This window comes from Antedon bifida, chromosome 1 (assembly GCF_963402885.1).
Source record: "Antedon bifida chromosome 1, ecAntBifi1.1, whole genome shotgun sequence".
NCBI lineage: Eukaryota > Metazoa > Echinodermata > Crinoidea > Comatulida > Antedonidae > Antedon > Antedon bifida.
In genome coordinates, this window is record NC_136226.1 from 5,401,595 (window position 1) to 5,425,842 (window position 24,248).

Consider the following 24,248-nt stretch of genomic DNA (forward strand, 5'->3'; position numbering starts at 1 on the left):
CCAAATCGACTATGCGGGTGGTGGCGCTGTGTATTGTTACGCCCTCTCTCGGTCAGTGACAACAACAAAAAAACTCGAGCGTGTTTTTTTGCGCACTTCGTTTTCGTAATATTTTAGGCCTATTAGGTAGGTAATATAAGTATTTAGGTACCTTTAATGATAATAATAATGGTAATTATGATTACTGTACTAATCTAGGTTATTATTAAAACTAGAACTACCATCCTGACTAATAAATATGGTCCTACTAGGATAGTAGATAGCTAGCCTACTTACTACTACTACTAGCTAGGCCTACTACTACTACTTCTAGAGGGCCTAGGCCTAGTAGTAGAGGATGAGACCCCTGGCTATACTACAAGCTAGACTACCACTGGACTGTTTTCATATTTGGCGTTGGAACCGGGTCAGGCATTTCGGCCCATTCCATTAATTAAGGCATTAATTATTGACGTCTCGGACCATTTATTTTGATTTGGGAGGTTGGTTTTACAAAATGGTGACGCACATTTTATGTTTTAATAATGTTTGTTTAAATTGTTTTTTAATTAATTATACTCCAGGAATTCACACTTCTAAGTTGGCCTAGGCTACTACTAGGCCTAGTACTACGGTAGATAGAGTACTACTAACTGCAAAATCCTTTCTTTTTATATCTACAATACAGTCTGCACCAGTATGTTATCCATTAGCGATACTAAGGTGCCAGATAGTGAAACTAGTGCAGTACAGCAAGATCAAACCAAAAAAGAACCAAAAACAGAAATTGAGGTACCACCATCAGCAACTAATAAATCTGAGCCAATCAAACCTAACCAAGAATCAACAGCCCCAGTATCTAGTAAGAATTATTACAGTTTGTCTTATGAAATAGAAAAAAATATAAATTATTATATTATAAATATTTACTTCTTTAAGGCAGGATTCTATTCTGAAACTCTATTGTTTTATATTATAGTATCATCACCAGTAATAGCATCTCCAAGAGTTATAACTACTGCGACACCATCGCCAGCCTCGTCAACCGCTAGTACATTCAACAGTCCAAAGAATTTCCCAGTTTCAGCCTCCTCGCTGCTCACACCTCCCAATACAGTTGACCCTTTACAGGTAAAGCGAAGAAGCTCATCTAGGCCAATCAAACGAAAGAAGTTTGATGATGAGCTCGTGGAAAGTAGCTTAGTGAAGAGTACAAAAGCAAAGTTACCAACATTGCAACAGCCTGAGGTAGTGCCTAGTAGTAGTAGTACCACCACAGAACCAGCTCCAGTCGAAAAAAAGAAGGTAGTTTGTTTATTATTTCTTGAATAATTGACTTAGACGTCATTAAAACCTTTGGTTTTTTTATTTACTGATATGACACAGACATTTTCTATTATTTGCTGTTTCAGATTTCGAGAGCAACCACTGTAAAAAGAACAAAGAAACCCAAGGCAGTGATACCAACGTTGAAGGACGTGGGTCGCTGGAAACCTCAAGATGATCTAGCCTTGATAACAGGGGTTCAGCAGGTATTTTATAAAAACTAATTTACATAAAATAATAATATTTACTTTAATAATAATATTTTATGTATATATCTGTACTTTGAATTATTAATTGTTTTACAGACAAATGATCTGAAAGCAGTGTATACAGGTGTCAAATTCTCCTGTCATTTTACTCCAAAAGAAGTTGAAGAAAGATGGTATGCCTTGTTATATGATCCTGCCGTATCTAAGTATGTTTATCACCTCATTTTTTACTAAACACTCGTTTGGTTATTATTTTATATTGATTATGCATAGGCCTTCTTCTAAAATTATTATTTATTACATAATTGAATACAACATTCTTGCCAAAGGCTAGGCCACAAAATGAGTGAGTGATTGAGCTACTTTCTGTTGAATGTGTATGAAATAATGTTAATTAAAAAACAGAGTATGGACGACTTCAAAATATAGTTCATCCAAGATTAATTGCAAATATTTTTTATTTAACATTTAAATGTATTTCTGTTTGTTGATAATTTCTTCAGAGTTGCACAACAAGCAATGGCCGCGTTGCATCCAGACATAAAAGTCGCTGTTCTGAGTAAAGCACTCTACAGTGTTGCAGAAGAGAAGCTTCTTGGAACCATTACATCTGTGAGTTTCTGAGTTTTCAACATCCATAATTGTATTGTAATAATGAATTAACTTGACCTAACTTGTTTCTAGGTAATCTGTCTTCACAAATTGAGATCTCACTATTGACACATGTTTGTAACTGGTCTATTTCACTGTCTTATTTTTAGATGAGCCAACCTACAGTTGATATATTCCAGAACTTATTAAATGATAATCCAACTGTATTCCATCCAACAAGAACAGCTAAAATACTTCAAACTCATTGGCTCCTGATGAAACAATATCACCTTCTTCCTGACCAATCAGGTACTGGCATGGATATTCAGTGTGTTTACTTTTTTTTTAGGTTATATGCATGATATGCATATAACCTCTTGATTCTGTCAGGATCTTTACTTATTTATTTATTCTTTCCTTAGCACTATTTTGTCCGTGAATTATCTTGGCATCAGTTTCATCTAGCTAAGTCAATTTTTCAGAGTATATTCCTTATGGCCAGGAATCGATGTGGTTATGTTTTCACGGTGCGCAATCATAAATTACGCGGTCTACGCGCGATTTAATGAAATCACGTTTGTAATCATATCTTCACAAGCATGAATCACTTTTAAACAAAATTTGGTACTCATAAATTTCAGGTCATATTTCATCATATGGCAATATAATTACGTGCGTAGCGCATATAACGCATGCATACGCGCGCTTAAAAGTTTTAAAATTGTCAAAATTTATTTTCGATGAAATTAGAGTACGTTTCAGGCAATTTTAAGCGTTTAAAAAATTGCCACGAGTGCGCAGAATTTTGCACGCGCACTGCGCGTTAAACGTTAATGCGAACTCTTTTTGCCCGATTTCTGTTTTACAACCTTTCTTATAATATCATCATATTTGATTCAGAAATTGCGTTATACAAGCACGTCAAAAGTGACAGGCTACGCACGTATAAGTTAACAAAATAGTGAAAATATGCTAATTTTTAAAATTAATATATATCGTCAGAATGCGGGGGAACACCTATTTTTTATTTCATTTTTTTGAAGTGTATGTATCATATGTATGATTTATTATCAAATTAAGAGAACAAAAGTTGATTAAGTCATCATTAATTGCATATTGAATTAAAAAAAATTTATTTCGATAATCAAACAAATTTTGACATTTTCTTAGGCCGAAATAACAAACTTAACATTAACTTTCTTTCTTAAGAAGTTCATATATTAAAGTTAAAAGTATATAGTTTGACAGTGCATCCTTTTTTTAAATTTTTAAAGATGTCATCATAGTAATAAATTATAATTCATTGCGGTATGTAATAATCTCTCTGCACCAAAGTGGCTACTGAATAGTAAATACACGGAGGAATCTTTCTACATGTTTTAGTAAGTTGTGTATGGCTCGGTGGTCTGTGCTCGTGTCTATAGCATTCAAGGTACCGAGATCGAACCTCACCTTGGGTAACGAAACGAAATAAGATTTTTTTTTATTATTTGTATTGTTTGTTCAATTTTATTTCTTAGTGTATAGATTATACACATGATTTATAATGAAATCTAGATAAAAAGAAATTATTATTATGTAACAAATGTGGTTTATGACATTATACGCAGAGGGATCTTTGATCGGATTGCGATACCGGCTATTGTATTTGCGTTAGCAAGATCCTAGCATATATTATAAATAATTAAAGATTCTGAGAAAATCAATCAATCAATATATCTTTTACAAACCAATTATCTTTATTTTAATCAATGCATATAACCTATAATTCGTCATAGTGACGAATTAAATCTAGTTTCTTTTTTTTTATTATTCAAATCATCAAAAATTATATAATAAAACAAATCAAAGATGCAGTTTCCATTAAGACCGGTTTAATCAACTAGTGAATTATTCATTAATTAAGGTAAATATTGTATATGTATTATAATAAGGCGATGAGTGTACTACCTCTAAATTAATGATTGTCACTCTATTGTTAATTTATGCAAATAGGTAACTCTGGCACCTTGAAATATTTGGTGACACCCTATTTTATTTCTTTATTGCTATTTATTTTTTTTCAGTTCAACCAATGCCTAAAGGAGACCATGTCTTAAATTTCTCTGATGCTGAGGATATGCTGACAGATGCAAATTTAAGGTAAATATGATATATCATTTTATATACATTCTGTTAATTGTACTAAAATGTCCCCAAAAATGTGCCCAAAAGGCTTTGTATTTGTGGTCCTGTGCATTGTTTCCTATCCAGTTTATACTATGCATCAGGATATCTTTTTTTTTTATTTCATCTTTCATCCATTATATACTATCTATCATATATGTGATGCAGTCAGTACAAACATTGTTCAGATATTAAGTATGAATATTATGCATTAACAGACACAGTGAGAGTAAAGAACAAAGCACAGTATCTTGTCACATTGTAGATAGAGAGGGTACATTGTTAGCTATTATAACTAATTAACTTTTCACCAATGATATTGACAGTATTATGTTGAGCTTGTTTTCTCCCATTCCCCAAACATTGTTATTGTTGTTTAGGATTCTATGTTATTGTTTTTCTTATTAAGCTTTCTTTTTCTTTCTGAACTTTAGAAATCCATCAGATGAGGTAGTCGAACAAGGTAAGTTTGTCATTCTCATTTTATTTGGGAACATAATCTGTTTATGGGCTGTTTGTCTTTCCATTTGTGCGTGTATGTGTCAAGTCGAGTAAAGGCAGATAATACTAAATGTACTATGCGTCAATCAAGGCCCAAAATAAAACACAGCATATAACCCCAAAGTGGTCTTTTCAGTTATTCTTCTCTGTTCACAAGAATAGTATAAATACTTATTCATAAGTGAAATTTTGTATTAAAAATTATAGAATTAACAATAGCAGATCGACGGCAAAAACGAGAGATAAGACATTTGGAAAATGAGATAGCAAAATGGCAAGTGCTTGTAGATCATGTGACAGGTAAGCTATTATTAGCCTGGTTACCTCTTATTCACTCCTTTCAATTTTCAAAAAAAGTTTTGTAGAAAAGTATGTCGCTCAGTTTATCCGTAATTTTATTAGGCTCATCTTTCATCTAATATGACTTTCTATATTGTATTGTATTAATGGGTTCATCGTTTTGGGTTTTTTTTTTTCAGGCCTAAACTCGGTGGATTTTGACAACCAGACTTTAGCAGTCCTCCGAGGACGATTGGTTCGTTACCTTATGAGATCCAAAGAGGTAAATACATCATGTAACTCTCTAAACTAGACACCTCTGACCCACAATATACTTTTTTCTAAGATTCCATTCTTCATGTTTTCATTGTTTAAGTGTTGATTGATGTTTTGGAACAAATATGGTAGGCATTTGCACGTCATGGGTATTAAGTATAGAATTCACAATGTTAAAGACATTTTACAAGATTTAAAGTCTATTTTTTAACAGATTACACTAGGCAGGTCGACTAAAGATAACAATATAGACGTAGATTTGTCACTTGAAGGGCCGGCCTGGAAGATATCTAGGAGGCAGGGTATTATAAAACTGCGAAACAGTGGTGACTTTTACATTGCTAATGAAGGAACCAGACCAATATATATTGATGGCAAACCTATTTTGAAAGGACAGAAACATAAACTTGATAACAACTCGGTTGTTGAAGTAAGTATACACAATATTATATGTATTTGATTGTTATTACATAGTACTGTAGTACATTATAGTTGGAGTTGGGTAGCCAAGTAGTTAGGACACTGACTCGTCATACAGATAGACCCGGGTTTGATTCCCGACAACTCCCAGTCTACTCAGCTGTAAATGAGTACCTTGTTGAAAATACAAGGGAGAATAAGGCGGCGTGGAAACCCTACCACATAATGTTAAGGCTTAGTAAAATGAGCTCCTAACAGCTCAACACAAATAAATACAGGACTACCTTCTACCTACCTACATTATATTAAGAAAGAAAAGCTTTATTTTTTAAATTAAAGTTATTATTAAATTAGTTATTTCATTGCCTATACAATAACTAACTATATAATATATATAACTATAATTTGTTTATCATCTAGCTAAATGAAATTGTTTTTTCTTTTTTTTTAGATAACTGGATTAAGATTCATCTTCCTAATAAATCAAGACCTGATAAATGCCATCAGATCAGAAGCAGCCAAGATCGGTTTTTAACAGATTTTAAATTATTTACTAATTATGAACCTTAAATTGTGGCAGTACAGCATACCGATAATGTCAGTATACTGACTACACCCACCAAAGTAACGGCACACTTCAGTATGGTTTCCACTGTCTGCACCAATCACAACAGTTTCATCATAGAAAGAGCATTTGCCAAGACAAGCGCCACCAATTGTGATGAATCCAACCACTTGCTTGCTACAACAAGGCAATCTAACAACAGGACTCTGAGCTCGCCTTGTTAAAGATGTATTGTCCCCCTGAAAATATGCCATTTTAATGTCACATAATAGTTATCCAATTTGAACAAAAGTTGAATCTAAAAAAAATTATTTACCTGAAAAAAATTGTCAAATTGGCTGCCAGCCAATGAGTTTTTGGTTGAATTTGACCATTTATGCAGTGTCTGTTAAGGAGCGTAGAACAGATCGTGTCGCAGCCATAGATAAATCCTTTGATCTCCAGAGCTCAGCATCCTGTTGTTAGATTGCCTTGCTTGCGGGAACCGGGCTTGAACAAAAAAGTCTTTTTTTTTTGCGAGTTCAGTTCAGAAATCTGTTCCGACATTTTTTTTTTTTTGTGCTGTATGGAATAAAATTTTGTACAAATGTAAAATACATTTTTTAAATAATGTTGTATGGCTGCATTTTGTTGCCCCAAGTCTGCATTTATTGTCTTTTTATGTTAGTCCACCAGTCGACGTTTCGATTTTTGTCTTCAAATACAAGCTCAAGTAGTATACCTATGAAACGCCATATGTGCCAAAATATTTATCTTTTTACTAATATTAAGTCAAAACTCCGTCTGGAACCTAGACTAGCATTATTGTATATAATTGAAACACATCATACAGACAACTAGAGGAATATATATTTATTTTTACCACAAATGTAGTTGAAAATTCCTATCACAATTTAACCAAACTCAATTTAAACCCACTATCAATGTCCCATCCCCAATGCGTGATAATTAACTCGCTGGCCAATCATTCTATTACCATCTGGTGACGAAATACTTAGATATCGATTCGACGTTTGTTTCTTATAATAACTCTACCTATATCACATGTTTGTTGAATAAATAGATAATAACAATAGTAGGACTAGCATGCGTACTGATGACGTCAATGATGGACTCGCTTGCAAGCAGTAGTATGCCTATTACATTGCCCCATCACTATTATCTCCAGCATGTTATTTTTTTAAACAATACATATACAGTACTATTAATTTATGCGGTATTTTATATTCTTGACGATATTACAATTATAGACCTACGTTTTTATTGTACAGTGTTGGTGATTTTTAATATGAATTCTAAAGCTCTGTCTACACTATCAAACTAGTTTGACAAAAAAAACGCTTGATGTGCCCAAATATGGTAGTGGATATAAATATGGTAGTGATATGATGTCATGTCCATATATGAGCACATCACATTTTTTGTCACTTTATATCGTAGCAACGTAAATTCAATTTTCTTCCATCAATATTTTAATAAATCTGTTTTAAATAATCTGTTGATTATTAAAATCGCTAAAATATAAATTTGACAATTTTGACAATCACTAGTCAGCGATGTAATGGTACACTATTTTCCATTATTAAAGACGATTATATGAAAGATGGAATATGCTTGGTCACATTTTAAGGCTTGATGAAAATTCTCCACCACTCTGCGTTTGAATTTTGCATTTAGAAGCTCTATTTATCAGAACGCCGCGGAAGACACCAAATTTGTCTTTGTCAAAACTTTAAGTAACGACTTTTCTAACCGTGGCCTTGTTACAAATGATTTTGATAAACTGAGAGAAACAGCAGCAAATCGTGCACAATGGTCAAATTTGTATTATTATTATTATTATTATTCCTCAGTTTCCAGTTAAACTTGAGGACCAGTAATAATACATTTAACATTTAACATTTATTACTTGTCTATGCAAGAAAGACATTACTTATTATTTATATAAGAGAAATTTATTTTTCATTAAGAAAATGCTACATTTATTTCATTTGCCTTACCAGAAATTGAGAGTTTTTTTTGTTTTTAATGCACATCACGTTCTTTATCGATGTATTAATTTCCAATAATTTACAGTTGTTTGTTCAAACACATTGTATGGATATACCTAGCATTGAAACATTTAAATACATCGGTAACGTTCTAGTTATCGATGCAAACAAGTTAAATTTACTAAATTGATCGATATTCTCGCACCTGATGAACCTATTCGTAAAGCTACTATTTCAACAGACTTTATGATTATGATGACATAAGTGGTAATAATTGAATACACGGAACCATTGAGAAATAACTTATTTGTCTATGATATAACTTAGAATAGATGGCTATAGAATACAATGCCGTAGCGAGAGGTTAAAAACAGACGAGGTAAAAATACTTTATAAATATAAGTATTAATATAAAATAAGACAATCTATGCTGGGGAATTGGGGTGGGTATTGTGAAAATGGAAAATTTCAGAGGCTCTGCTCTGACTACGGCACTGGAATATGCCTAAAATATTTATTTTAATTAAATATCGTGACTTTAATATGCATATGAATTAAGGCGTATAAAAACAATTTTTTAATTATATAGGCTACACACTGCACTCATCTTTCTCCTTAACCAGGGAGATCCCACGAAGGTGTGGCACCACCGTCATTAGAAACACTGTACTATAATTAATTCTAATCAGTGGCCTGATTTTAGGCCTAATATATATACAGCTTATGTTGGAAAAACCCCGGCGTTCTGAGCAAATAATTCGGGGTCATCGCGATAATACTAGGACAATAACGAGATAGGCCTACCATCCTGTACTGTCGATCGATACATCAATAACAAAAATTAACATTTCTATAGATAGCATCAGATAGCCCATGTTGGCCTAGGCCCCAGCGGCACAGATAAACCGCATGTTGAAGTACTGTTGCAATACTGTCAAAACTCTCAAAGGGTTTTAGAATTGTTTCCAGTCGAGGCCATGGGGGATGATTTACGATAACCTTAGATTGTTCGCTATTGTTTAGATGAAAAATGTATTTGCATTGTGAATGACACTGATTCGCGGTGTAGATAGAACAAAAACAATCAAAGTGTAACTGTTACTTGTCGGTAGCAGGACGTAAAAAGATATACAGGTAGTAGAAAAATAATAATATATTGTTTATATTACTGTGAAGAATTGAAGAGCCGCCGCGTTGACTTTGTAAAGGTATGTTTACTTTTTTTATTCATTTATTCATATTTCAGATATTTATTTTTTCTAAATGGTGATTGATTTATTTATGACACTAATCGTCACAAAAATATCCAGATTTCTTTAAAAATTGTTCTTATATAATTAAAAAGCAAAGTGGCCTATGAGGGCTACGCGTTAGGTTCTTCTGGCCAATTTAAAAGTGGACTTTTCGGGGATAATCAATACATTGGGAGTTACCGGTACAGGTAGACCTCTGCATTATTGCGAATGAAAGTTATTTTACTGTATTTGATTAAAAATTATTCTAAGTAATTCTGCATGTAAAATAGCCTATAGTGTAGGCCTAAATTGTGTAACCATCTATAATTAAATTCACAATTTATTATGCAAATGACGGAGAGAGAATGTACGGTCGGTAATATTAAACCTAAATTAAAAATCAATTTGTTGTAATTTGTATAATGGACAGGCCTAATGAGACAAATCAGAAAATTCATGTAGGCCCCTTCTAAGAAGATGGTGGGGAGAGGGGGTGTTGGCGGGAACTAGTGGCCTTTGGCCTATACCTATGTATTATCCTTGTCGGAGTGATGTTAAATATAGATTGCATGTGCATGGTTAATGGCCATTTAAACAGATGGGTATAATCAATCTACAAAAATGAAATTCTGAAATCGATTTGGCATCAGAATTGCTGACATAAACGGAATATTACAATATTAATTAACAAATACAAGCCGCTCCGTCGCTTTAGGCTTCAATAGATAGTCAGCTGGTGTTAACAGTTTTGAGTAGGCTTAGACCTATAATCACATTTTAATAATGTATAAAATCAAATTGAAGGTAATATGCGATATTGCAGATATCTTTTTTATTTGTATAAATAACCGTTTTTTGTTGTATTATGTAGCCTATATAACAATATCATTATCTATTAAATTTAAAGTAGGACTAAAACGAGTAAATCAGACATTTTGATTACGGAGATATATCGAAATTATAATGTAGGGTGTTTTGCCTGCTTGAATATGGGTACCGTTTTTACTGTTTAGGCCTAATCATTTTCATCATAAGCAACCGAAAACGAGAGGCTATTCGCCCTCAATCGGATACCAACAGAACATGAATGCATTTTTACCAACACAATTTGATAAACAAGTGGATCAAGGCCTAAGAGACTTTCTATAATTTGATTAAAAAAGTCTTTTTTAGGCCATTTACACGGTCCATCCATGGAGGTATAAAAATAGTTTATAACTAACTCCATGGTCCATCGATAGCCAAAATAAAACTTGCTTGATAATCTTTCCAAATCTCTAATTATGCCTTAAGTACTTTAAGCCTATTTTCAAACTCTCGATATTATACGATAATTGTGGGCGTAGCCTAGCCATTATATCGAAAAACAGCTGATGCCGCTGTCAAATTGGAATGAAAGTACCTAATCAATACAAAATCGATAATTGATCATGCCGCCGATCGAAAGCGAGGCTCTCTCTCACCCCCGCTCGAGTTTTAGAAAAACCTTTTTAGACAAGTCGTAGCGGTGTGTGTGTGTGATAGGCATAAACAAGAAATAAACAGTGTCGGAAATGGCTAGGAAATCTACAACAACAGGTTCGTGAGTAAACGTTTATAGTGTAGTCTGGTAGATATTAATATTTTGTATGTATTACGACTGGCATGGGCAACTGTCATACTTTAATTGTGTATTAAATTGATGAGTTCTTTGAGAATGGCGGTAGACTAACGGTCAGGAGGTGGCGTAGCATCGATCAAGAGCAAAAAGCCTCATCATCCAGGCGAGCAAAAAGGTGCTATGTTGCTTCTACACAGGCCTGACTTTATTTTTTTAATTAGAAGATAAATGGATAATAATTTTAAATAAAAGGGAATAATGTAATATTAACAAAATATTTTTCAGGTCTACTAAGTGTCGTAGCTAGTAATATAGTAGTAGGCCGTGCTGCTACTGTATAGCTACAGTACAACAGTAGTATTACTAGGCCTAGTCTATTACATTCTAATATAATTTAGTTTATAGTGTAGGCATCATGAATCAGGACACAAATTGTCCTAGGCCTAGGCCTTGTAGTTTTGGTTGGTATTATTTTTAATAAATAGTTCCAAGTATTAAATATATCAATGTCCTTTTGTTATGGTTCAGTTGAGTAAGCATGATATTTATTTCTATGCAACAGCAGTATAATAACTATTATGTTCTATAATAACTCCACCCAATAGTGGTACAATAGATCATACCTGTCACAGACTGGTAAAATAAAGTTGTATAGTTTAAAAAGAATAATTATGACAGTCAGAACTGGGTGATATAATTGTTACCAAAAAGATACTTGTCACCTCAAACTGGCAACAAAAAAGAGGTTTGAATAGAAATTAGTTAAGTCACTGTAGTGTAAAAACATTTAAAATACCAGACTTCAGATAATTATATAAACATATGTGTAGTTCAAAACTAGTTAATTGTTATCATAATTACATTACTTGTACCCCTCCTTCCCTGGTGGTAATCTTTAATGTAAGATTTTGTTATTAACAATTGTGTATTCTTTTTCACATTTGTTATAAACATATTTATCATTGGAACCAAACTTAGTTTCAAATGATTGCTAAATTCAACATTTTAAATGAACAATTTCAACTGCAACAAAAACAGCTGGAAATGTCAATAAAGTCTCAGTAGACTACTTAACCCTTTTTAGTTGTGTTAGCATCAATACATTATTAGCTCAAAGATTTCAAAACCTTTGCTAAAATGAACACAAAATATCATAAAACTTACATGTAGGACATAGTGTACACTGTCTACACACACCACATCATAATGATATAAATTTTACAGTATACAAAACTATGGAAAATGTTTGTGCCACAAACTTTAATATTGAACTAGAACAGATTTAAGCCATTTATTCTTTAACTTTGGCACAACCTATGACATTATTGTTGCAACTTTGATGATTTCTTGAGGGTTAGGGTTGGATCAGGTATTATATCATAGTCAATAGAAAATATATTAATAATTACAGTACTAATATTTATATTGTTATAGACTTAGCTTTTTGATTCTAGTAAAAACCTTATTATTATTAATATTACAGTATTATGAAATGCCAACAGTTTTCCCTCAAGGTGTGTACCCTAACCTCATTACAGTATATTGCCTCAATCTCGCATTTCAATTCAATTTCTTTATTGCTGCAAATAATAATAATAATACAAGGGCTAATAATACTATCCATTTAAACATACTACATCATACAAACAAATACATATTTACATTTAAAATTGTTGTTATCATTACTATAGCTATTATTGTCATTACTACTGTTGTTGTTATTATTATTATAATAATCATAATAATAATCATGCGAAAGTGTCTCCTTTAATACAAGTGTTTGTTGAATTATGGACATTTTTATTTTGTGACTATAGATATTGCATTACAATTCTCGGAAATCATGGTACTGTAGGTCTACCTGTATCTTTACATTTTTTATAAAGGCTTTAAAATTAAACTTAAAGCTTTAATTAATAACTGAAAATTATATAATTGACTGTATAAAGCAAAAAGGTATTTAAATAATAACTTTCTATCATTAAATTTCAAAAAATTGCTTTTGCATTCCATAGCTGTCATTGCAAAACTCAAACCAAAATTAAATTACCAACTTTTTCTAGTTGGCACAATATGATATACTGTGGAATAAGAACGCTTGTGGCAACTTACGATTCTAGGTATGAATTGACTGAAAGTTCAGAGATTAATTGAAAACTGATGTATAGATTGGGTGTTGTGTGACCCCTGGAATTTCATTCATAACTTGTGAGAGATTATTATTTGCCAAGGCCGTGGAGCAGGTCATCGCAAGGCTAGTCTCAAACTGCTTCCTGTAATGGATCTGGAGATGAAGTGATTTTTTTATTGTAAAGATCATCATTTTAAAGCTTGCATTTAAAAAGGTTGTTGCGTTACAGTAGTTTAAGACTGCTATTTCTTGTTCAGAAGACGAGACGGTATTGGACATACAGTATCAACCATTTAAATTTAGGTATACATTTATTTTTCATCTATTTTTTTTAAACATAGAAATATTAATATCGCTAATTATTTCTGCTGTTTTTGCAATGTCCAGATTGTTAGTTTGTGTTCAGACTGATTATGCTAATATCAAATTCAATAGAATGTTGGCCTTTCTTGATTAAAGTACAGTACTATCACTTTGTCCTCCAATGCCTATAGCCTGACCACTGAATGGTACAGTATAGCTTCCTATCTAAACTAATATCAAAATTAATTTTTTCCCACATTAAATGCGTGTACTTCTAGTTTAATATTTTCCTAAGATTTTGGTGAATACAGTAGGCCTACTGTACAGTACATTCAAGTGCATTCTCCTCAACAACAATTGGATCGGTCACCCAGTAGAGTATGAAGACGAAAAATAGTAACGTAAAGGTTCTACAGTGTAAACTTCATAGTAATTTAATAGTATGCATATTGCAAGTCTTGCTTCTGTTTGATGTAGCTATTTGGAAAATGGTACAACATTTTGGCTTCCTCAGTCACCTTCCCTGATTTTACTACATACATTACTAGGTAGTTTTGTAAATAATACAGTAGTTATACCTAGCAAAGTTAAGTAAATATAGCTATTTGGAAAATGGTACAACATTTTGGCTTCCTCAGTCACCTTCCCTGATTTTACTACATACATTACTAGGTAGTTTTGTAAATAATACAGTAGTTATACCTAGAAAAGTTAAGTAAAGCTAGTTATCATTCTAACACTAGGTATCCTAAAGCTTACAGTAAGCTTTGTTTTCATTTTCAAGTCGTAGTAAAATTCTCTTTTAAAAAGCTACATAGTGTGATGAGTATTAATCTTTGCGGTTGGGAGGAAATGTTTTCAATTACGTCAAGACAGGAGGAAGGTTGTCTAACCACTGTTGTTACTCTCTCAGACCATTACACACCATAACTTGTGCGTGTGTAAGTCAGGACTACTACTTGGGTGCAATCGACTATTGGATTAAATCACATACTTTATTAATTAAAGATTGGACATATTTTTTATGAATTTGAGGTAATGTTATTGTTAAAGTAAATGTTTTTATTTTTTGTTTGTAAAATATAAAGCTTACTGTATAATAGGGCAGTGAACATTTTAACAGATAGTACCTATATAGTTTTGAAACTACTTTACAGTATCCGTCCGAAACTGTTTCAAGTAAGTTTTTATTTCAAATCACAATTTAAAGTTATAGTATTCTGTTCTATTCTTAGTATTTCCTTTTTACCTCTGATATAACAATCATTGTATGCCATGTCTGTGAACATGTTTAGTTGTTCTCAACTGATTCGTGGCATTATTAAGTTTTTACATGAAACAAAAGTTTCTGCCAATCAGGACTGGCGATTTTTTCGTCATTTTCAAATGGCAAAATGTAAGTTTTGAGGGTCATTTATTTCTCTATTTTATAGCCATATTGGATCACAACTTGTTAGACCTGTGATTCATTTTGGCCTTCTCAGAACTTTACCAGGAGATTGTTCATAAAATCCCAGATGTACTGTAAACATTTGTTTAATGAAATAATTAACAATTATTAATATTCATTTATTCAATAGTATGTAGGCCACTGGCCAAAGTACAATAATATATAATTAAAATAGTACATACATTTACATTTGAGTAGTTACTGTACTTAGTAGTACAACAGAAAGATAATTTTCATCATAAAGAAGTCTAAAGTGTTCAGTATGAAGTTAGTCCGCATGAATTACACCCAAGTTTGTTTTCAATTTCAGTTTCTATCAATTTTACTTTAAATATGTAGAAAATTTATCATTTGACAGTATAATACAGGGAATAATTTCGCCAGTGTAGCATAGCAAAAAGCTATACAAAACAACCTTACTGCTACATTTCTAAAATCGTGTAGAAAAAAATACAATACAAAACTATGTTTCTCGATTAAAAAATCAGTTTGATTAGCAATATTGCTAAACAAAATTTTATAATGAAATTTTCCCCTGTAATATAATACTGTAGCACTGTATACTGTGCTATTTACTGTATAGCAGTTTTCTCAAATATGTAAAGTAACCTTTAATATGCTTTTATTTTTTACATGACGTAAAATACCAGTCTTCCTCTAGATATTATTTTTAATTCACCTTCCCCTAGACACTTCCGTTTAAAGTATACATTAGACAATTTATTCGATGCCAAGTTTTGTAGGCTTTCCTATGGACATATTTCCAGTCGGTAACCGTTCACTGAACCTAACGATAATAGTATCCAGTTTAAAAACAGAAAGTGACAAAATTATAGTCTACAGTAGATTGTATTTTTGGGGATTAAGAATTTGACTATGCCCACCATACTGACTGTAATTAGACATTGATGATAATGTTCAGTGTTCATTTTGATTAAGCTCTGTCTACACTATCAAACTTTATGTGATGATCTGATGTGCCCATATGGACATGATGATGTCATATTACTACTATATTTGGGCATATCACCACCGTATTTGGGGACTTTTTTGTCTAACTACAGTAGTTTGATAGTGTACACTACACAGAGCTTAAGAAGTAACTCGGTGGATCACCTTCAATAAATAGGAACTGAAATAATTATGTTTTATAGTACAGAAGAACCTGTACAGTATATGAAAATGATGATGTCATATTATTATTTAGGCATATCACTACCATATTTGGGCGCATGTCATTTTTTTGTCAACAACATAATTTGTTATATGCAACACAATATTGTATGTCCATTTTACTATACTATCTTGTATGTTAATGACCTCCTGAACCCAGGTTTTTTAACAATGACACTTCATGCGTGGTATTAACCGCATGAATACACTAAATGGGCGTTTTCATTTTGGGATTTTCCGAAATACCTCTTCTTTTGTTATAAACACTCCTGTATATCCTATTCATTCTTTTGTATGGAGTAATTCATTGATAGCAAATAGAACCACAATTAATTAATACTATCAACTGGAACTATTTAAACAAATTATTTTAGAGATTGACCATAGCATCTTTGTCTATTCATACAGTATTTAGTATAGTTGTACCATGGAGGTATAACAAATTTATACCTCCATGGTTGTACAGTACATGTGGATTACTGTTGAACTACTTTACAGTACTTCGATAACTAGACAGGAAGAGAGGAAGAGTAGAATTAAGCCGTAATTTATCTATAAATAATCACTTTGTTATTTCTGTAATTATTTCTGCTGCTCTGTATAATAATCTTATTGTAGGAGAAATATAGGCTGTAACTTTAAATTAATAAGTAGACTAATTGTATAAAAAGTGTATTAGTACTGTAGATGTACTGTAACTGTTAATTCTTAATCAAACTACTGTAGTTAGACAAAAAAGTTTGATGTCCCCAAAGACGACATTGATATGCCCAAATATAGTAGTGATATGCCCAAATATAGTAGTGATATGCCCAAATATATGTACACAAAAGTTTGTATTTGCTACTAAGTCACTGCAGTAGATTTAATGTACCACACATTTAACCCTATATCCTACTTGACACTCCTAACCCAATCATTGGTAATCATTAACTGCAAGGCTTGGGTCACACTAGCAAACTTTAATCCAGATCGGGAGCTAACACTAACAGTTAGCTTAACGGATCGCATCGTGCGTGAGAACGCGATCCGATAGCTCGATCCAGCTTGCACGATCAGGATAGGTTATCCAGATCGCGAACGCAAATGGTTAGAGATTTGACCTTCGTTTCATTAATAAAATAATAGCTAATCAGCTTCCATCATTTGACACTGATATGCCATGACCATTGAAATTACCATTTACATAAAAATAAATGTAGTATTATTATTACATACATTTGTAGTGTACAGTATATCATACACTGCAAATAACTCGCCAATTACGGTAGCCTACATTAATGGTTTTTTTTGTTCCTAATTAAAATCAAGGCAAGAATTTAATTGTAATTGATAATATGACTAATCTAAAATAAATTCAATAATGGTTGCGTGCAATCCAAATTAATAGTTAATAAAATGACTACATTTAAATGTAAATGTTAAATCATTGATGACTTTAATGGCTCAACATGGGTCATGTGTTATCAATTGAACAAACTTTACAACAGCATTTTACCTTTTACTGGAAATGATCAATGTCCGAAACATAAATTTATGATTATCTGTAGTAATATAGTAATATTACAGTACACAATCTTTAAAGAATTTTAAAGCAGATTTAAAGTTGATGTCTCCTACATAAAAATACTAAATATTCTTTAGTACTGTGTGTACTTTTTTTTTAATGTATTGGAACGTGTATGTGAATACAGAATTTTGGAATACAGAATTTTGGATAACAAAACATACCCAGAAACGTCATTTGAATTTTTACGTATTTTGTTGTTGTCTACAATCAAATTCTAATTATTCTATTTAATTAATTAATATTATTTTTATGTAGTTTTACCTTTCTCAGAGACGTTTTAAAATGGTTTTGAAAATCAAATCTATTTCTGACTTCATTTTAGTAGTACAGCAACTGTAGTTTATGAGAAAAACATGAACACTTAGGGAATATAAATAATTACATTAGGAAAAGTGTCTAATGTGTGATATGAAAACGATTTGGCAATGTTCAGTATGGTACAATATGTGTGGGAGTATTGTGTGTGTGTGTGTGCTGAGGGTGACGGGAAAAGATTGTTTTGTATAAAATGTCTTTAGACATTTAAATAGTTTTATTTTCTCTAGGCTAGTCTGTGTGAAATGTACTAGCCCACATTGTATGTTTTGGCAAGGGTTGCCAATGTACTATACAGTGTTTACAGTTACCTGTAAATTATTAGATTTTTTTATGTAAATTGTTTTTAATCAGTATGAACAAATCATAAGAAACAAAACCTTAATTGTTGGAGTAATATTATACGATATTTCTGACTTACGGTCAGTCATGGTCATATCCAGTGTCCTTGTACTTCGAGTAGCCATCTCTTCCCATGAGAGTCTTCTAGTCATTGTAATATAATCTAATATTGGCACTTTTTTTACCATTTTTTTTTTCTACCCCAGAGGAAACATTCGTGTTGCATTATTACTCATCAGAATGACCAAATTTAATTTACACTCTGAATATGCGAGGTTTCATAGCCATTTTGACAACAGGGCATTATAGTATGAATAGATCAATTTTAACAGTCTATGCACCACATACTGTACACTTTCACTCACCCTATTTTTCCCTTAGCTACCTCTCATTTACGACTATGCTAAAGTCATCTGTAGTGTGTACTGTATAGATTGTAGAGTACAAAAGCATTATTGTATTATAAATAAATTGTGTATTGTGTACACTGTAAAATAGATTATTACAGTAGCAAATTGTATACAATAGGTTATGTCATTGCCAAGATCATTGCCGAGTAAACAAATATTATTATGGTTCTAGCTTTATTTAGTTGACTTTAGGGTATGTTCAGATCCATGGAGTTATGCTTTCGTATCGCAAGCAATGTCATATTGTAATTAGCGTCGTAACAGCAAGGAAACAGATTTGCTTACAGTAACTAATGCTTTCATTAGTGGTTTTTTGGGTTTTTAATAATTTTTTAAATTAATCTTTTCCTGGTTCAGACCTATGGAGTTGTACGCCGCGTACGATAGGGAAGCATAACTCCGTAGGTCTGAACAGGCCCTTAGTCTTGCCATAAGCCTCTTCATTATTGTTATTATTCATTGCTTATTAAACATGTTACCTATTATTAATTATTAAAAAATAGTATAAAACCAGTTATTTCTCCATATTTTTAGGCTCACCATCAGATGTGTTTTTTGATACAAGAACAAAAGCCGTAATGACACACGTTAGCAAGCACTCAAATGAACAACTCAAGGAAAAGGTAAATTGGTTTTAATTTAACTAGTATTGAAAATATTTATCTAAAAAGAATAACAGTTGTTGGGCTAAAAACAATTGCTACTGTAGATTAAAAAAACAGACCGAGAATAAATGAGATTTGGTCCGACGATGATGACTGCAAAACCAAACTCGTATTAACATGTACACATCATACTGTAGGTCCTATAGTAAGTTGTCACAAACCGAAAGGTCCCTAATTTAATATATTGTCAATTATTCTACTAATATTTAAAATTAAGATGACAGTAAAACCATTTCCATTTTTCTTTCTCACTTTCCTTCTACTCCTTCATGCAACTGACTGATCCCTTTCTATTTTTGTCTTCACTTAATCCCTACTTGTGTTATTCACAATTTTTTTCCTTATCTTCCTTTTCCTGTTTACCTTCTTTCCCTCTTACCATAGCTTTTCTACTTTTAACTAATCTCCTCCTACTACTTCCTGATTGGTTTGTCTATCTGAGAATTCTTACCACAAATTTCGTAATTTCTTGATTTTTTTTTCATATCTTCTGCATCAAAAAAAAAGTGAAGTTTGTATTGCCATTTCTAAAGCCATTCTCAAAAGGAGGTTCTGATATCCTTCTAAATATACCAGTATGATTTCCTATCTAGAAGGGTCATGTGGGTAAAAAGGGTATTGGCCATCCTTACAGTGTACAGTTTACACACGAATATATTTGATTGGAGGATTTTGGGTCACATGATGTTATGTGTAGGTGCATATACTGTACTATTAAACTCCTACGTCAGAGTACATATTCTATGTGTGTACAGTAGTGTCTATAATTGTTCAACTCTGAGAAAGGAATATTTTTGTTGATTTACATAAAAGGTTAAGCCTTCTGCAATTTGTATGTGACAAACTAGCAGCTTAGAAATGCCTTTTCACCAATTTCCTAGTAATCTCTTGTAGATTGATATTAAATCGAAATTTAAATGGGATAAGCTTGAACTGTCACAATGCCATATGCTACATTATATCATTATTGTGTATCTTGCAACATTACGACGCAGTCACTTCTTACTGACCCCTAAATACTGTACTCTACAGGAAACCAGACAAATAGGTTTAGACAATACAATTGCTTTGATTTATATCAGAAATATTAGGATCACAGTCTGGTGTTAAATCCTATGTAGCCTATGGTATTAAACGTCAAGTTACAGCTGGAACAAATATGAAAAGGAAACCTTGGTATTATTCAGGGAAGAAGTTTTACTTTTCCCTGGTATTAATAATATACAATAACGTACAATTATATATATATGTTTATATAAATCCAAAGGCAAATTACTGAAAAAATGACAATGCTGTGGGTATTAGTGGCTGGATCTCAATGGAGATACAAAAAAAAAAAGAAGCGAAAAGCTAAATCAAAACTATAAAGTAAAACAGCCAGAAAAGTTAGCAGAGCTTTCGGGCAACACTAGCCCTTCATCAGTGCAAGTGAAGGAATGAGTGTATATATATATATGTATTACTATTAGTTTATTTGGATGCACTTTGACAGGCCTATAATAGAACATTACTACAGTAAAGCCCAAACAAATTGTCCCCCGAATAGAGGTTTTTCATAAGTGTTAAAACATATATTTCCTTGTTCATTTCACAAGAAACGGTTCCTTTTATAGAGGTGTTCCAAAGTAAGTTTCTACTATACTGTACAATTAATAAAAAATTATGTACTAAAAGAGTATAACAGAATATATAATAAAAATTAAACCCAAAATAAACACTTAATAGATAATGGTTTGATTATTGTTAAAGTTATAGTACTACAGTACTTATAATAGTGTTGTTAGTACCTGTAGTACAACAGTATATGTAGTTTGAGTATACAGTGCATTGTATCATTCATTTGTACTGGTTTTATAATAATATCCTGGTTACATGTAAATAACACTTCTTTTACAACCACTAAAATTCAAACTACATTGTTGTTGCAACTTTGTAATCACTCTTGGAATTAATATAAAATATTGATTTTTTTTATTACAACCATAGGGATTATTATGGTAGTACAATGGAAATTTCTAAGAATTAATAATAATAGTCTATTCCATTGTATTATGAATAGAAATTTATAATAATTGTGTTATGTTAAAGATGTATTGTCCCCCTGAAAAAAACATTCTTAAACAATTTTTGGTTGAATATGCAATTTTAATGTCACCTAATAGTTATCCATATTGAACAAAAATTGGATCTTAAAAAAAATGTATTTACAGTACCTAAAATAGTAAACAACTGTGTAATTTAGAGAAAACAAGGCCATATACATGGCTGCAGTCGCGTGCTCAAGTTAGTGTTTACTGACCAACTGACCGACATAGTGAGCTGTAGAGTCGCGTCGCATGCGACTAAAAATAGTCACATTGGCTGCCAGTCAATGGGTTTTTGGTTGAATTTAACTTTTTGTTGTTGAAAACATTAATTTGTTTTTCTACGGATGTGATTAACTTGATTAAAACTACAATAATCTATTCAAAGCCTCATTTTATTAATCTTTATTTTTTCATGTTTTTGAGGGACAATACATCTTTAAATTGCTTTTTTTCTTGCAGATTGCTACTGTTCGTGAAGTAGTACCAAATAAAAGCAATGATGAGATAGTCCTCGTTTTGCAGCACTTTGATGATGATCCTGAAAAAGCTATACAATCATTCACTGAGGGTAAATTAACTTACAGTACATTCAAATAAATATAATTTGACGATTTGAATTGTGTCCAATATTCTTTATCTTTCTGAATTCCATATTTTGGAAGATTTATAGATTAAAAAAATGATACTACTGTAATACTCAATGTAAACTTCCACTTTCTAACCTTTTGATAATCTGTGACACGCAGCTTTACTGTGCTGAATTGCATAACGGTGTGGACAACACAACTTCCATCTTTCATAAAGTTACCTTCGTGTTTTTCAGTTACCAATGGCAAGGCACACATTCATATCACCTCAACGACAGTACAATTAATAATTTACGTATTTATTCGAATAAACAGTAAAAAAAAGTACAGTAATGTCAATCATTGAATTGTACTAACAAATGGAAATGTGTTGAAGTACAATATTATCTAGATAATGCATGTGACTGGGGGTTTATTCGAGAAAATAAATAAAGGCCTGGGGTGTTTATTTGAGGGGACGTTTATTATTCAAAATGATGTGCTATTGGGTGAGGTGGGGTTTGGGGTGTAGGCGAGAGGAGGTGTTTATTCAAAGTGGGGCATTTATGGTAATGGGTAAAATGTCAGACAAGGAAGTGTGTCCTCTTATTATTTAACCTACTCTATATACCATCCATGTGTAGAGTTTACAAAAAATGTGATTTATATGTAGGATACAAATGATTTCAAATGATACCAAGTAGAAGTGGCATGTAGAGGATACTGTTATGTTCCCCCTCTAAATTCACTAATACTCTAATTTCTAAATTAAAAATTCCTTTCCATAAGCGAGCAAGCAAATTCTGCTGTTCATATTGAGCTAGTGTCAATGGATTTCATATCCCTCTGTGATTGTAGCCAAACTAAAGATGTCATAATTGACTTAATACAGGGTTGTATGTAGTGACATACTTTGAAAATCAGCAGACATTGACTTGCTTCTAGGCACGTAGCCAATGATTTTTATTAGGAATAAGTTTACAGGAAAGGTGGTAACCCAAACATAATACATGATAAACTATGTCACATTCACAGATTTGTGAATGAACTTTTTTTATAAGAAGAAAAATTATAATTTAATGAAATATATTGGAATTTTATGACACCAAGCTGTGCATAATGTTGGTATAACCTTATTATAATAAAATACTTATGAACTTTGAGAAATGACACTGTTTTATGCAGTATACAGTAATACTAAGTAACCATTGAATGAAAATAGGCCTAATGAAAAGGAAACAGTATGTTTCAGTGGTTCGACATAGTTCATATAATTTTGAGAATTTACAGTATTGTAAATTCAATCATTGAAGTTTTACCCCAATCAGTGGGAATGATTTGCTTCCATCCACACACCCTGTCTGCCCTCTCGTAACCCCTTAAATCATTTTTGGCTAGACAGTCCCAGCTTCTTTTTTTTAAATTCTCTTGTTTCTAACAGATACTTATGTGAAAACAAAGTTTCTGTTTGAATCTATTGACAGATGCAGTGAATTGGGTTTTTTTTATGGTCATAATTCAATAGTTAATGTGATTCCCATGACTATATATTTTTATGTGCTTTAAGTGACTGGATTAAGGGAAAAAAGGCTCATTTTACTGTAAAAATATGACTGTTGGCACAGTATCATGTACCACCATTTATTCTTTTCTATACTGAAAAATCTTACAATAGGCTCAGTGACGAATCACTGTGTGAGAAGGCCCAGATTCAAAGCTCATCTTAGGGTACTGTATGTCCACACGGTTTGTTTGGCGTAAAGCTGGCTTATGTCGTACGTGTGAACACACCCTTAGTCTACCAAGGAGGGCCATAGAGAAAATAGTCAAGCTCCCAATGTTTATGAATACTATTTAAATATTATGAGTAGGCCTATAGTCATAAGACGGGATTGATTTTAATGATTTTCTTGGAAAGTGAATCATAACCACATTATTATCTTTAAGCCATTCACATTTCCTTTGATATCAACGGATAACATTGCTTTAAAGGAGGCAAAACAGTCATGTAAATTGGTGCTTCTATACCACAATGTAGTTAATCCAAACCTTTGTACAGAAATGTACGGTAGAAAAGAAATTCTGTGTAAAATGACAA

General features: G+C 32.2%; 2 protein-coding genes across 4 annotated transcripts in view; both read left to right on the plus strand.

The window, feature by feature from the left end:
• Positions 1–72: 72 nt before the first annotated feature.
• Positions 73–6,913, plus strand: LOC144839028 (microspherule protein 1-like). The gene is made up of 13 exons (XM_078694418.1): positions 73–126; positions 668–841; positions 959–1,284; positions 1,392–1,511; positions 1,611–1,720; positions 2,018–2,126; positions 2,276–2,414; positions 4,172–4,247; positions 4,706–4,734; positions 4,980–5,072; positions 5,252–5,334; positions 5,542–5,757; positions 6,199–6,913. Exons 2-13 carry the CDS (start codon positions 679–681, stop codon positions 6,280–6,282), a joined length of 1,548 nt encoding a protein of 515 aa, XP_078550544.1. The 5' UTR covers positions 73–126; positions 668–678; the 3' UTR covers positions 6,283–6,913.
• A 2,537-nt stretch (positions 6,914–9,450) lies between these two features.
• LOC144838832 (uncharacterized) overlaps positions 9,451–24,248 on the plus strand; it is a 34,644-nt gene continuing 19,846 nt past the window's right edge. For 2 of the 3 annotated variants that reach the window (XR_013611713.1, XM_078694337.1), the window contains exons 1-3: positions 11,037–11,116; positions 19,367–19,455; positions 22,044–22,152. Coding sequence is in view for 2 of the 3 variants with exons in the window: in XM_078694337.1 (XP_078550463.1) it covers positions 11,092–11,116; positions 19,367–19,455; positions 22,044–22,152 (223 nt within the window). In the remaining variant the exon portion in view is untranslated. Of the gene's footprint in view, positions 9,512–11,036; positions 11,117–19,366; positions 19,456–22,043; positions 22,153–24,248 lie in introns of those variants that run through there. The other variant, XM_078694349.1, reaches the window with a different exon arrangement.